Raw genomic sequence first — 16,969 nt, forward strand, 5'->3', positions numbered from 1 at the left:
TAGGCTATGTCCTTCGGACAAAATTCCACGGTTTTACACAACCCTGCCATACAGCACAGCCAGGTGGATAACACCAACTATAGCTAAGCAATAGAGTGGTGTCATCTCTCCACCCCCAACCTTCTGACTGGACCTATCCGCCTGCATTTCCAGCCTAAAGAAAAAAAAGCAGAGATTATGAGGTCATTAATGTGCAGCTCATCGTAGATTTTATGATCAAATGGGCAACACGCAAACCACCATCACTTACCTTTACCTCTGGCTGTATCCAGGTTTGTTTCTGAGTGTCAAATACATGGATATCGTTGCTCCATCCCCAAAACATCTGTTCTTCCTGCAAACCATAGTGACCAGAATTAGGAATCGATCGTTGTCGTTCTAAAGATTTTGTCTGATATTCCATCATTTATCTCATAAAACGTGTAAAACATGGAATGCATGCTTAAAGCATTCCACCCTCCGAAAATTAACAGTCAGCAGCTACAAATACTGTAGCTGCTGATTTTTTTATATTAGGACACCTACCTGTCCAGGGATCCCGCAATGTCAGGACCCCATCTGATTTTTCAACCGGCTCTCGAATGCTGCCGCCGCCAATTCTTGCGGCTTCAAAGCCGGTTCCCTATTGTGCATGTGCGAAGAGCACTGTGCTTTTTAATAGGCATGGCGGCGGTGGAAAGGGTGGCCAACGCAAGGTCTCCTAGAAGTGGGGACGGGTACCTGTTAGAGCTGCATGATTAATCATTAACCGGTTCTAGACCGCCGCATGTAGATTTACGTTGACAGAATGGCACAGCTGCGCAAATGGGCGTACCTGTACGTCCCTTTGAATTTGCCACCATGCCATCACGTGCGCGCACAGCAGATGCGAGCTCTGTGAGTAGGATCGCAGGTCCCGTGGACTCGATGTCTGCGGGGATACCCGTGATCGTCTCACAGAGAGGAAGAACACGGAAATGCTAATGTAAACAAGCATTTCTCCGCTCTGCCTCGTTACAGTGTCACTGATAGGGATGAGCTTCGTGTTCGAGTGGAACGTACGTTCGACTCGAACATTGGCTGTTCGGGAGTTCGGCGAAATCCGAACTCTTGGTCCGTTCGCGTCAAAATTCGTATGGCGCGCGCGGACCACAATGCACTGCGATGGCGCAGTGCATTGCTGGCTCATGATTGGCCAAGCATGCACTGTGACCCCGCATGCTTGGCCAATCGCAGCGCCAGCAGCGAGGAGAGCCATGATTGGCCACAGGCATCCTGCCTGTGGCCAATCATAGCTCAGGCTGTGTAGTGCACGCCCCACACTATATAAGGCCGCCTTTGAGGCGGCCTCGTGTAGTGTGTTGGAATCTGAAGCAGTGGGTGTTCTGTGTACCTTCAACACAGTTACACACCAATAGTTTTTGGCTGATTTCCTATCTTGCTCTTGTGTAGTGGTTGTTGTCTGTGCCCTGACCGCAGTATACACCACTACACTATATTCACCTCACCTATATAGCTAGCTAGTGATCTATCTTTAACCACTTAACAACCGCCCATTGCCAATTAACGGCTTCAGGGCGGTTGTTTAACTCTGAGAGGCCGTTAATTAACGGCCTCCCAGAATTCTGCTCTCGCGCGCCCCCTGAGGCGCGCACTCGAGAGCATCCGTGACCGCCGGAGCATCCGTGAGCATCACGGATCACGGTAAACGGCCGCTCGTCGCGGCCGTTTACCACGTGATCGCTCCGTCAAATGACGGAGTGATCACTTGTAAACAAACCGGCGTCATGTTATGACGCCGGTTCCTCCCTCCCCTCTCTGTACCGATCGGTACAGCGGAGGGGAAAGAGATCGGTGTCAGCAGCGATGTGGGCTGCATCTGCAGTGCCCACATCGCTGCTCACCGAATTTAACCCCTCAATTCCCTGCCAATACTCTGCAATACCAGTGCATACTCTGCAGTACCCTGCCATTACTCTGCAGTACCCTGCCATTACTCTGCAGTACCCCCCATTACTCTGCAGTAACCCCCATTACTCTGCAGTAACCCCCATTACTCTGCAGTACCCTGCCATTACTCTGCAGTACCCCCCAATACTCTGCAGTACCCTGCCATTACTCTGCAGTACCCTGCCATTACTCTGCAGTACCCTGCCTTTACTCTGCAGTACCCTGCCTTTACTCTGTAGTACTCCCCAATACTCTGCAGTACCCTGCTATTACTCTGTAGTACCCCGCCAATACCCCGCCAATACTCTGAAATACCAGTGCATACTCTGCAGTACCCTGCCATTACTCTGCAGTACCCCCCATTACTCTGCAGTACCCTGCCTTTACTCTGCAGTACCCTGCTATTACTCTGTAGTACCCCGCCAATACTCTGCAATACCCTGCCATAAATTGCCATACCCAGCCATACTCGGAGATACCCAGCCATACTCGGTGATACCCTGAAATACCCAGCCATAGACGCCCCCCACCCCTCACCGCCCTCCGGTGCTTCTACCAACTCGCCAGTACGATCAAAGCCAGAATCTTTTTTTAATTTTTTATTTCAGGCTTCCCAGCCTAGAGGTGAGATGTGGGGTCATATTGACCCCCAGATTTCACTGTAAAGAGGACCTGTCACCCCATATTCCTATTACAAGGGATGTTTACATTCCTTGTAATAGGAATAAAAGTGATCAAAAATATATTTTTGGGGAAAAAAATGTCAAACTAAAATAAATAAAGTAAAATGAACAATAAAAAAAAAAAAAAAATTAAAGCGCCCATGTCCCCATGTGCTCGCATGCAGAAGCGAACGCATGCGTAAGCCCCGCCCACATATGAAAACGGTGTTCAAACCACACATGTGAGGTATTGCCGAGAACGTTAGAGCGAGAGCAATAATTCTAGTCCTAGACCTCCTCTGCAACTCAAAACATGTAACCAGTAAAAAAAAAAAATTTATGAAGAAAAAAATACTAATCTGCTAAATTTTATAACAGAAACAAAGAAAAATTCATTTTTTCGCAGAATTTCCGGTCTTTTTTCTTTTATAGCACAAAAAATAAAAAAAACTGAGAGGTGATTAAATACCACCAAAAGAAAGCTCTATTTGTGTGAAAAAAAGGACAAACATTTCATATAGGTCCAGTGTTGCATGACTGAGTAATTGTCATTCAAAATGTGAGAGCACCAAAAGCTGAAAATTGGTCTGGTTATTAAGGGTGTTTAAGTGCCCAGTGGTCAAGTGGTTAATAATAGAGCTTGCAGTCAGTAGTGTTAGGAGATAGTGCGTGCTGTCTGCGTGCTCTGTACCCATTACGCTATAATATAGGGCAGGCCCCTACTTTCAAACATCCAACTTACAAACATCTCCTACTTGCAAACGGAAGGAGACAGCAGCAAGTGAGATGAAAAAAGACGGATGACAAAACAAATTATACAGGGGTGATAACCCTTCCCTATGTTTTCCAAAAAGCTTAAAAATAGTTTTTTTGACTGGAGCTACACTTTAAAAATGTACCAGTTGAAAATTACAAACAGATTCAACTTAACACAACAAACCTGCACAGTCCCTGTCGCCTGTATACTGCTGTTCTGAGTATATAGGGCCTGGGGGCCACACGCATTTCCTTTTTTTAATATGGGTACGGGGTTCCCCTTAATATGCGTACAAGACCCAAATAGGCTGGTAATGGGCAGGGAGGGCTACCCATGCCATTTTTCTCAATGATTTTCAACCATATTGCAGGAACCAGATATAACATTAAAACCGCGGGGGCGTGTCCAGCCGCGGACGAGTGCGGACGTACAGAGGCCGAGCTCCGGGAAGGCGATTGCTATCCGCCGCCATCCGGAGCCCGTTCGACTCGGACAACCGTCCATCCCGCACGGGGCAACTGCGGTGGCCATCGGACGACTCCTCGCAGGGTCATTTGGCAGCCGAGAACGGTTGCGGGGCTGCAAGACACCGCGAGGCGTACAGACTGTCGGGCGCCATCTTGAGGCCTAAGGACAGGCCGCATCGCGCCACACGCCACCAACGCATACCGGGGCCTCCGTAGTCCGTCCCCGCAGACCAGCGATCCGCCATCCATACATCCGCCAGCTACTGGGGGTCACAGAACGGCCGTGGATCGTCGCCGGCGGGCCCCTCTTTCCACCCGGGGCGGCGTGGATGAAGTAGGCCGCAGCGCGGCAGTTGACTCCCACGGGCGCCATCTTGGGGCCTATGTACCGGCCGTTCCGTGCTACCCTCCACCGCCGGGCACCAGAACTACAGGCATCTCCTCACACCAGCAGAGCCAAAGCACCCGACGACCGCTGTTGAGGAGCCCCAGGACGCAGCCAGGACCCGCGGAAATGCCAGCCACGACTTGGGCCTTCACCCTGGGCACGCAGTGAGTAACACAGAGCCCATCTCACCTCCCCCCACCCCCACAGCCACCGTTGCCCAGCACCCGGTTCCACCTGTCATCCCTCCCTGCAAGCCCTAGGTCACTTGGGGAACAGGAGCTGCCAGTGGGACAACAAGAACCAGCAGGCCTATTGACAGAGTACCAGCGGCCATATTGATACACCCTGACTGCTGAACCCACTTCTAAACCTACCTGCAATAGACTGACCTGGCTGTCCGGGACACAAAAGTACACCTGTAAGGATTGTACATAGGATAAACCCACTTCAATTGCTAATCTGCCACATATTTTCAGAGCTAGCAATAGGGGTAGCGGCCTGGTGTATAGCCTATATGCTATTGATGTAAAACAACCCTGGTGACCTGGGGACCTGAGAAGTGAAAACGGATCATCTTGACTATGTCAACGCACTCACGGAGAAGTACACATACCCATACCCTACGCTCTCTGGGGACCCCGCAGAGCAATTCATCATCCGCAAACCTAAGCAAATTTAAATACTCGGGCAGCAGTAAACATACCAAAAAGGCGCCCCCACAGGACAACGGTATCATAGAAGACATGGAAGACGACGAGGTCTCTCTACCTGCTTCTGAAGACTCTATTGCTGGTGCCAATAAGGCTGACCACCTGCTCACCTATGCGGCCATGACTGACATTGCGGCCAACATTAAAAGCTCCTTCACAGCTGCAATAACGGACATTAAAACCGAAATTCTGCGCCTAACAGAACAACTGGCAATAACCGATCGGGCAGGGAAGAGAAGAGACAGAGCCCTGATAAGACTGGATGACATCGCAGCCACACATTCCCAACACCTGATTGACATGAATCGACAAATTGAAGATTTAGATAATCGAGGACGCAGAAACAACATCAGAATTAGAGGTGTACCTGAGACTGTCCCCCAAGAGCAAATTTAGCCGACTCTCACAGCCATATTCAATACCCTCATGGAAAGGCCGGAACAATCCCCTATTGATTTTGACAGGGTGCATAGGGCCCTCAGGCCTAGGGCACAAGATGGAAACCCCCCGAGGGACATCATCTGCTGTTTACCCAACTACTGCCTGAAGGAGGACATTCTTCAAAAGGCCAGGGCCAGAGATCGGATTGTACATGAAGACGCTGTGATCCAACTCTTCCAAGATCTGTCGCCAATTACGCTCAAAAACAGGAGAGCCCTGAAGCCACTCCTGGAAGTACTACGGCACAAAGGAATTAGTTATAGATGGAAGTTCCCGTTCGCGCTTCAAGCAAACTTCCTGGGGAAACAACACTTACTCAGAGTACCAGGGGATCTCAACAAATTTTGTGATGAGCTTCAGATTGACACCGTAGAGCTCCCAGAGTGGTATGCCGAATTCCACCCACCCCCAGAAGTGAACAATCCGCAATTCTCGCCGGGACCGTCACATACGCAGTCGCCCTACCAACCTGGTAGACACCGCAGGAACCCGGATAGGAACAGTTTCGAACCTCCGTACCCCCCCAGAAATGCCAGAAGCCCAAGAGGGAGAGACGCAAGGGACTACTGACCTGATGGGGCTGCTCATAAGTTCTGTGCCCACAACCTGTGTTCTGCTGTCACCCATTGAACACGGTGGCCGCCCGATTGCCTACAGACGACGTGCACAATAATAACGTGAACGCTACACCCATGTGTAATCTGCACTCAGTATGCCACTGGGCAGGGTGACTCACGACTGCACCTGGTCTTCTGATTCCAACTGAACTGTAAGTACTACACGCCACACCCGCTGATGCCTCTCCGGTGCAGTATGGTAAGGTACGCACTTGACCCGGTCAACCGGGTCCCTCTTACAGCTTCCCGAATTTTGTGCAGGTCACCCTGACCCCGCCATAGCGGAATCTTAAGGTGCATACGCAGGACTGTAGCTGAATCGTATTGAGTATATATCTCGGGCCTACGCTCCTTGTCCATAGGTTCGATGGGTCCGTTGGTTTGGTAAAGAGTTAAACTATTTACTGTTTGTTGTTACATACCGGGTTGCAGAATGTTATGATACCAAGGTCCAATACCTTAGACGATTTTGTACGTTCTTCATGGTTATGAACTGTTGATAAAGGTTTTTTGTTAACATTATCTGTTAAATTGGGCAATGTCCATATACAGTGTCATTACCCCAAGCGATGCCACCTGCGGCTAATACTTCTCACCAACTTAGCCTCCCATCTGATCCCAGACACCCTAATCTCAAGCGGGGAACCCCCCTCAGCCTGAATTCTTAGGTCCACAGGTCCCATTGGACCTTCCCGTAGGGTTAACCACTTCTAGTACCACACTGCGCTGCTACACAGCGCAACTCATACCACTACCTGCTATCGCACCTCCCACTACCCCCACCAGGGGAAGTACCACCGTTCTTTGGAACGGGCCAGACACCGATCTGACCCGTTTCACAGGGTGGGCAGATCGATCTGCCCCACCAAACCCCCCTACTTGTTCCATCCCCCCCCCCCCACTTAACCGTACTCCCTATTTACATAGTCACCCCCTCGCGCCTACACTACCCCTACCCGTTTACACCTCACGATAACAGTGGGTCCGAATCATATTGACTGACTACTTTGTCCCCTTACAACATATCACTCTAGAAGTCACGCCTTCAACATGGCATACGCTTTCCTGGGGAAAGCTCCTACCATTCTCTCCCATAACGTGAACGGTCTAAACGTGCCCGAAAAGAGGTCTAAACTATTGAGGGAACTTAAAAAAGCCCGACCTTCAGTTGTATTCCTACAAGAAACTCATTTTAAAAGCAGTAATATTCCTAGGCTCACTGACAACGCCTTTACCACAGTATATCACGCCACCAACTCCCTGGCCAAAACTAAAGGAGTATCCACCCTCTTCCACAAAGACGCTCCCTTTGTGCTGCAGCAACAATTGGCAGACCCTGAGGGGCGATTCCTATTCCTCAAAGGCTCATGGGAAGGGTCCCCTATAACCTTTGCGAATGTTTACTTCCCAAATACCTCCCATATATCTTTCTGCAACAAAATCGTAGAGGAGCTCAAATGGTTTGCAGAAGGATGTATCCTTCTTGGAGGAGATTTTAATGTACCCCTAGCACCCCTACAAGATACTTCCACGGGACACACGCAAGTGCCGTACAGAACACTCAAAAGAATAAAAGCCCTCCTGCAATCACTAACACTAGTGGATACATGGAGATCCATGCACCCCACAGGCAGGGACTATTCCTTCTTCTCCGCACCACACAAAAAATACTCGAGAATAGATATGATATTCATTTCGCAAAGGGACCTCGGTAATCTGCTCTCAGCAGAAATAGGCATTATAGCCCTCTCCGACCATGCACCTACGGCGGTTACACTGCAGCTAAAAGCGCCACGCAAGTCTGTATTTAACTGGAGACTGAACTCCAACCTTCTCACTGACCCAATTATAAAAGAGGACATCCTACACGCCATCAACACCTATTTCGATCACAACATTGACTCTGACACAACCCCTCTGAATAATTGGGAGGCACACAAATCTGTGATTAGAGGCGAACTTATTAAATGGGGTGCCAGGAAAAAGAGGGAAAGGGAAAATGAAATTAATAATCTCTCCCAGCAAATAGCAAACCTTGAATTACAACACAAACAGTCCCATTCACTCAAAGTAGAAAACCAATTAACTCAACACAGGACCGCCCTAAGACTCCTGTTAGACATGAAACTTAAACGCTCCCTGTTTTTTAAGAAAAGCATTTTTTACGAACACGGTGACAAGAGTGGTAAACAATTGGCCAAAGCTCTAAAAGACGCCACGCTGGCGAACCATATCCACACGCTGAAAGATAGGAAAGGCACTTTGAAACACAACCTGGAGGAAATAGCACGTATATTCCATACCTATTATTCTGAACTGTATAAACTCCCAGCCCAACACAAAGCACCTCATCTTACACACACGAAACGGGATAACATACATGATTTTCTACGGAATAGCGGACTCCCATCACTGACAGTAGAGGATACAAACGCACTTGAGGACCCCATAACTGCCACTGAAATCTCAAACGTGATTGCAGACTTAAAAGCAGGGAAGAGCCCCGGACCCGACGGCTTCACATCACAATATTATAAAACTTACACCACTGCCCTAATAAAGCCCCTCCGTTCAGCCTTTAATTTCTTGGCAAAAAACCAACACGACTCCCAATCCTTTCTCATGGCGCATATAGCTGTGATTCCCAAGCCCAACAGAGAACACACTGACTGCGCAAACTTTCGACCCATCTCACTCCTTAACATAGACATAAAACTCCTGGCCAAAATCCTAGCCAATAGACTAAAACCCCTCTTAACGAACATAATCGGCCCTGAACAAGTGGGGTTCATGCCGGGGAGGGAGGCCCGTGACAACATCATTAAGGCCTTGAACTTGATACATTTTGCGCGCAAATCCGGCACTAAGGGCATGCTGCTCTCTACCGATGCCGAGAAGGCCTTTGATAGGGTCTCCTGGGAGTACATGATGGCTACATGCTCGCACATTGGCCTTGGAGGAAACATGTTGTCATGGATCTCTGCTCTCTATCGGAACCCCCAAGCCAAAACCTATATCCATCCATAACGGTACACGACAAGGCTGCCCCCTGTCACCCCTTCTCTTTATTCTGACCCTGGAGCCTTTAATTAGAACTATTAACCTAAACACGGACATACAGGGATTTACATTAAAGGATAGAGAATATAAAATTGCTGCTTATGCTGATGACCTCCTATTCTTTCTCACCAACCCCCACATCTCGATACCCAACCTACACAAAGTTTTTCAAACCTTTGGGTACATTTCCAACTTTAAAATAAACCAGTCTAAATCGGAAGCCCTAAATCTCACCCTGCCACAGAACCTCCTCGAAAATCTACAAACCAATCACCCCTATAAATGGGAACGGGGCGCCCTTAAGTATTTGGGTATAAAGTTATCCAGCGACATTGAAAATTTATATGATGCAAACTATAAACCCCTACTTGCCACGATTAAAAGAGACCTCCTTAAGTGGAATGCAAAAATGTTTTCCTGGTTTGGGAGGGCCGCCATATTAAAGATGACGGTACTCCCTAAACTTCTGTATGTATTCAACGCCCTACCAATTAACATCCCAGAACTCTTCTTTAAAACATTAAACCAAATTCAGAGGCGATTTTTGTGGGCTGATAAGAAACCTAGAATCCAATCCCGACATTTAACACTGGCTAAAGGAGATGGGGGTATAGGATTGCCCGACTTCAAAAAAATACCACCAGGCCACCCATGTCACAAGAGTAATAGACTGGCACTGCCACGGCCCGAATAAGGATTGGGTTCAAATAGAAAACAATTTGGCAAAACGCGGCACCCTCTACCTCCCATGGTCGCTTCATTCCAGACAGCCCAAACTTATAGATCACCCACTAATTGAAACTACAATAAAGATCTGGCAAACACTGGTAAAGTCACACAAGATCGCAACAAACCCAGGTCCCCTGACGCCAATCGCGAATAACCCCGACTTCATCCCTGGCCTGCACCACAACTTACCACAAGACTTTCTAGTGCACACTTGTATATCAGGTACACAAGTTAAGTCATTTGAAACCTTGAACGAGGAGGTGGGGGAGCTGTTTCCTGGAAGTTGGTTCTACATCCAATTAAAGGATTTCCTGGTAAATAACAAATACAAAAATCAATTTTGCCTCCCATTGACTCAGATCGAGAATATATGCCTACAGAGATCACCAATCACGAACACCACATCTCTTGCATACTCATTGCTTAATCAAGCGTCACAAGCTGACAAAAACAAATTCAAAACAAAGTGGGAACGTGATCTCCAGACAAGCATATCTGAGGAGCAATGGAATAAGGCATGCGTGCTGGCACACAAGTGTTCCTTAAGCTCCAAATACCAGGAAATATCCTACAAAATTTTAGCTCAATGGTATATTACGCCACAGCAAACCAGGAGATGGTCTCCCTCCACCTCAGACATGTGCTGGAGATGTAAAACTCACAAAGGTACCTTCCTGCACATATGGTGGGAGTGCCCGCTAATACAAGCCTATTGGGATGCAATCAAATCCTGGATAAAACACATAACAGAAACTTGCCTAGAATTGAACGCGGCCATGTGCTTGATCAATCTAGTCCCCACCAACTTAAGCCGCTACAAAAAATCATTGTCCAGACACTTACTCACGGCCGCTAAAACACTGATACCAATCCACTGGAAAACAACCAAAACACCGAGCATTACAGACTGGTTAGACAGAGTGCAATATATCTACAAGATGGAGGAGATCGTGGCGACCAAACATGAAAATAGCACGAACTTTATCAAAACATGGCAACCATGGCTGATCTTCACGCTCTCCCCTGAATTCCGCACCCTTAGGGATTAAACTGCTCAGCAGCTTTTGACACTCATCAAGGTGGGAGCAAAGCTTAAGCCGACATAGAACCTTTCGAATTAACGGAGTTTTATGAATGATAGCAATGGGCTGATCACACCCCACACCCCCCCCCCCTCCTTGCCCCCTACCTCCCCCCCCCCCACACCCTCCACACCATACTCACCTGTCCCCAAACATCATGCACCACTTTGCGTCTTCAATTGTGTTCTTACTCCAACCTTGCCACTAACCGAATCTGAACACAGTGGAGATGTACTTATATGTTATATTGTTTACAGATTGATTGCATTGCTATTTGTATTCAGACTTTGACTGTAAACCTGATCTTATTTTCAATAAAATCTTTGATTGAGAAAAAAAAAAAAAAAACCGCAAGCAGTTTTAAATGGTGTTATTTCCGTTTAATGTCATTTTGTGCAGGGACTGTTCTAAACACGGGAAACACGTGGCACTTCACAGGCATACTACAGACACCCCCCAGGCACCATATTTAAAGTAATATTTCACTTTTTTTTTTTTCACTTTAATCATCATTAAAATCAGTGCTCCCGCCAAAACGGCCGTTTTTAAAACTTTTTTTTTGCATTGACCCATGTCCCCTGAGGCAGGAGTCAGGTCCCCAAACCCTTTTTAGGACAGTATCTTGCATATTAGCCGTTAAAATTAGCACTTTCCATTTCGAACGTTCGAGTCCCATAGACTTCAATGGGGTTCCAACGTTCGTAACGAACGCGGGGGCCGTTCGCAAGTTCTGGTGCGAACCGAACCGGGGGGTGTTCGGCTCATCCCTAGTCACTGATCACAGCTCCCTGTGATCGGGATCGGTGATCAGTGATGTGTCACACGTAGCCCCTCCCCCCACAGTTAGAAACACTCCCTAGGACACACACAACCCCTACAGTGCCACCTAGTGGTTAACCGCTTCACTGCCAATCACATTTACAAAGTAATCAATGCATTTTTAATCGCACTGATCGATGTATAAATGACAATGGTCCCAAAAATGTGTCAAAATTGTCCGATGTGTCCATCATAATGTCGCAGTCACGATAAAAATCGCTGATCGCCGCCATTACTAGTAAAAAAAAAAAAAAAATTATTAATAAAAATGCCGGAAAACTATCGCCTATTTTGTAGACGCTATAACTTTTGCGCAAACCAAATTGCTTATTGCGATTTTTATTTTTTACCAAAAATATGTAGAAGAATACACATCAGCCTAAACTGAGGAAAAAATGTTTTTTTATATTTTTTGGGGGATATTTACTATAGCAAAAAGTAAAAAATAATGTGTTTTTTTCAAAATGCACGCAATTTTTTTGTTTATAGCGCAAAAAAATAAAAACCGCAGAGGTGATCAAATACCACAAAAAGAAAGCTTTATTTGTGGGAAAAAAAGGACATCAGTTTTGTTTGGAAGCCACGTCACATGACCGCGCAATTCTCAGTTAAAGCGATGAAGTGCTGAATCGCAAAAAGTGCTCTGGTCTTTGGCCAGCCAAATGGTCCGGGGCTGAAGTGGTTAAAGAATCGAGATTGCGATTCAACCCCCCCCCCCCTCACAATTTTAACACAGCATTCCCTCAATTCAGTGGAGAAAGTTCTCTGCTCAAGCCAACAGCTGTCAAAAAAATAAAAAATAAAACACATTTTTGCAGCGGTATTTTCAAACGCAACATTTTTGGAAAAAAATACACTTTAATGAATTAAAAAGAAACAAAAAACAGTAAAGTTAGTCAAATTTTTTTTGTATAATAATGTGAAAGATGATGTTTCGCCGTGAGAATCATGATCTTTATTGTAAGCAAAAAAAAAAAAAAGTGATTCTTATTTTAGCCACAATTGTGCAGCTCTAGTACCGGTCAAAAACAGGTGCCAAATATGGGAGGAAAACAACATGTGAAGCCTCCTCTTTTGGCCCTGACCCTGTCAGATTACTTGTTTCAACAACAGTCTTACCTTGAAGTGGTTGTAAACCTCAGACATGAAATATGAACAAAGCATATGCCTCTATAGTGTCTTAGCTCAAGTAAGAGCACCAAGTGTCATTTCTGTCTGCTGCCCCATTCCTCTGCTATCAGCATGAATCACTTCTGACTTGACACCAAGAAAAAAAAAAAAGTGACAGGGGAGAGATCTCCAGCACAAAGCCTGTGATTTATAGCCTCCGCTCTAATTTCCGAATTTCCAAATTTCAGATTCCGAAAAATCGAAAATTCGGAAATTCGAAACTCTGAAAAAAAAGAAAGAAAATCAGTAAAATTTGAAAGAACTAACTTATGGAATTATAGGTATTGGAATTTCCTTTCAAATTAGGCTGTTTGTGAACGTAACGAATACAAATTTATCTGAAGTTATGAATTATCCGAAATAACGAATGCCGTATCTAATCAAATGGAATGGAACAAATTAATAATAAATAATAATAATAATAAAATGGTTTTATTATTATTAGATTGTTACGGTCCATTAGTTTAGATATGGCATTCTATATTTCAGATAATTCGTAACTTCGCATAAATTCATACTCGTTACGTTCACAAACAGCCAAATTTGAAAGCAATTTCCAATACCTATAATTTTATAGTTAGTTATTATTTAGAATTTGGCTGAATTTCTTTTTTTTTAGATTTTCAAATTTTTGAATTGACGAATTCCAGAAATTCGGAAATTCGAAATCTGCGAAATTCGGAAATTCAAAATTTCCAAAATTCGGACATTTGTATTTCGGAAATTCGAAAATTCAGAAATTCTGACATTCAAATATTCTGAAATTTGAAATTTCAGAAATTCTAAAATTTGTATTTCGGAAATTCGAAAATTCTGACATTCAAAATTTTGGAAATTCGGGAAATTGAAAAATCCCGAAAATAGGACAATCGAAAATTCGAGAAGGCAGAAGAGGATTGGTGTCAACAATAAGACAGTACAGCCTACCCTACTGTTAAAGCGGGGTTCCACCCTAAAGTGGAACTTCCGCTGAGCAGAACCCTCCCCCCCTCCGGTGTCACAATTGGCACCTTACAGGGGGGAGGGGGGTGGAGATACCTGTCAAAGACAGGTATTTACACCCACTTCCGGGCATAGACTCTCATGGGAGTCTATGTCATTTCCTGTCCTGCCGCGCTGTCTGCTGGGACACACACGGGTCTCAGAGACAGTGTGGACAATTCCTATTGCGCTGCGCGACTCGCGTATGCGCAGTAGGGAACCGGGAAGTGAAGCCGATTCTCTTCACTTCCTGATTCCCTCACCTAGAATGGTGGCGGCAGCAGCCGAGCGATCGATCGGCCTCGACATCACTGTAACCCAGGACAGGTGAGTGTCCATTTATTAAAAGTCAGCAGCTGTAGTATTTATAGCTGCTGGCTTTTAATATTTTTTTATTTTTTTTTGGTGGAATCCCTCTTTAACCACTTGCCGACCGCCGCACGCCGATGTACGTCGGCAGAATGGCACGGGCAGGCATAAGCACATACATGTACGTGATTTGCCTCCCGCGGGTCGGGGGCCCGATCGGGCCCCCGCCCGGTGCCTGCGGCGGTCGGTTTTCGTTCGGGAGCGATCCCGGACGAGGGGACGGCCATTCATTCATGGCCACCCCCTCGCGATCGCTCCCGACGAATGGAAATCCCCGGTGACATCACTTCCTCTCCTGTAATGTAAACACAGGAGAGGAAGTGATGTATTCTCTCCTCCGTGTCGGTATTTTTCGTTCCGACACGGAGGAGAGCGGATCAGTGAGTTGCACCAACACATCCCACACACAGTAGAACATGCCAGGCACACTCACACCCCCCCTTTACCCCCCGATCACCCCCCCAATTACCCCTGCCCCCCAGTCACAGTGACACCAATGTCATTTTTTTTTTATTTTATTTTTTTTTTGCATTGGTGTCATTTGTGACTGTAATAACTGTTAGGGCAGTTAGGGTTAGCCCCCTTTAGTTCTAATGTACCCCCCTAACCCCCCCAATAAAGGTTTAACCCCGTGATCACCCCCCGTCGCCAGTGTCACTAAGGCTGGGTTCACATTGCAGCGGTTTATGAGAACGAATGTGATTCGCACCGCACTGCAGTGCAAATCACATCCGATCTCTGTGCGATTCGAGTTCAGCCATTCGCCGCACCCGCCGCACCCGCCACACCCGCCGCAAATTCGCACGGGACCCTTTTTTTGGCCCGCAGCAGAATCGGATCGCATGGGTGTTCACACCATGCGATCCGAGTTTGCAGATCGCACTGCGATATGCGAACTGATCTGGGGGTGTCAGTAACATTTCACTGACACTCCCAGCAGTTCGCATAGGGCAGTGTGAACTGCCGCCGGGAGGCATGCGATGCGGGAACCCGCCGCGGATTCGCGGCGTTTCCGCATCGCTCCAGTGTGAACCCAGCCTAATAAGCGATCATTTTTCTGATCGCCGTATTAGTGTCACAGGTGACGCTAGTTAGGCAGGTAGGTATTTAGGTTCGCCGCAGCTTTTTATAGCGCTAGGGACCCCCATATACTACCGCATAAAGCCCCCTGATTGCCCCCTAGTTAACCCTTTCACCAGTGATCACCATATAACTGTTACAGGTGACGCTGGTTGGTTAGTTATTTTTTTATAGTTTCAGGGCACCCGCCATTTATTACCTAATAAAGGTTTAACCCCCTGATCACCCGGCAGGTGTCATTTGTGACTAATAACTGTTAGGGCAGTTAGGGTTAGCCCCCTTTAGTTCTAAGGTACCCCCCTAACCCCAATAAAGGTTTAACCCCGTGATCACCCCCCGTCGCCAGTGTCACTAAGGCTGGGTTCACATTGCAGCGGTTTATGAGAACGGATGTGATTCGCACCGCACTGCAGTGCAAATCACATCCGATCTCTGTGCGATTCGAGTTCAGCTATACAGATAGTATGGCTGAATTCGTGTCGCACCCGCCGCACCCGCCGCAAACTCGCACGGGACCCTTTTTTTGGTCCGCAGCAGAATCGGATCGCATGGGTGTTCACACCATGCGATCCAAGTTTGCAGATCGCACTGCGATATGCGAACTGATCTGGGGGTGTCATTAACATTTCACTGACACTCCCAGCAGTTCGCATAGGGCAGTGTGAACTGCCGCCGGGAGGCATGCGATGCGGGAACCCGCCGCGCATTCGTGGCGTTCCCGCATCGCTCCAGTGTGAACCCAGCCTAATAAGCGATCGTTTTTCTGATCGCTGTATTAGTGTCACAGGTGACGCTAGTTAGGCAGGTAGGTATTTAGGTTCGCCGCAGCTTTTTATAGCGCCAGGGACCCCCATATACTACCGCATAAAGCCCCCTGATTGCCCCCTAGTTAACCCTTTCACCAGTGATCACCATATAACTGTTACAGGTGACGCTGGTTGGTTAGTTATTTTTTTATAGTTTCAGGGCACCCGCCATTTATTACCTAGTCTCACTAGTGTACCCCTAAATTTAGGGGTGTCTACTTTCTAAAATGGGGTCATTTGGGGGGGGGGGGGTTTGTGCCATCTTGGCATTTTATGGCCTTCAAAACTGTAACGCCCTTAGAAAGCCTGAAGGCGGTGCTTGGTTTTTGGGGCCCCGTACGCGGCTAGGCTCCCAAAAAGTCCCACATATGTGGTATCCCCGTACTCAGGAGAAGCAGCAGAATTTATTTTGGGGTGTCATTTCACATATGCCCATGGCATGTGTGAGCAATATATCATTTAGTGACAACTTTGTGAAAAAAAAAAAAAGTTTGTAATTTTCCCGCAACTTGTGGCAAAATATAAAATATTCCATGGACTCAACATGCCTCTCAGCAAATAGCTTGGGGTGTCTACTTTCTAAAATGGGGTCATTTGTGGGGGTTTTGTGCCATCTTGGCATTTTATGGCCTTCAAAACTGTAATAGGTAGTGAGAAGTGAACTCAAAAAATTACGCCCTTAGAAAGCCTGAAGGCGGTGCTTGGTTTTCGGGGCCCCGTACGCGGCTAGGCTCCCAAAAAGTCCCACATATGTGGTATCCCCGTACTCAGGAGAAGCAGCAGAATTTATTTTGGGGTGTCATTTCACATATGCCCATGGCATGCATGAGCAATATATCATTTAGTGACAACTTTGTGAAAAAAAAAAAAAAAAAAAAAAAGTTTGTAATTTTCCCGCAACT

General features: G+C 46.7%; 1 protein-coding gene across 3 annotated transcripts in view; it reads right to left on the minus strand.

Annotated features, from left to right (window-relative positions):
• The window catches only part of KLHDC1 (kelch domain containing 1), a 60,608-nt gene that overhangs the window by 30,246 nt on the left and 13,393 nt on the right, over positions 1–16,969 (minus strand). For all 3 annotated transcript variants that reach the window (XM_077463534.1, XM_077463535.1, XM_077463536.1), the window contains one exon: positions 251–334. In XM_077463534.1, coding sequence (XP_077319660.1) covers positions 251–334 — 84 coding nt within the window. The remainder of the gene's footprint in view (positions 1–250; positions 335–16,969) is intronic.

This window comes from Lithobates pipiens, unplaced genomic scaffold, assembly GCF_037356315.1.
Source record: "Lithobates pipiens isolate NorthernLeopardFrog02 unplaced genomic scaffold, aLitPip1_a1.2 Scaffold_30, whole genome shotgun sequence".
Classification (NCBI taxonomy): domain Eukaryota; kingdom Metazoa; phylum Chordata; class Amphibia; order Anura; family Ranidae; genus Lithobates; species Lithobates pipiens.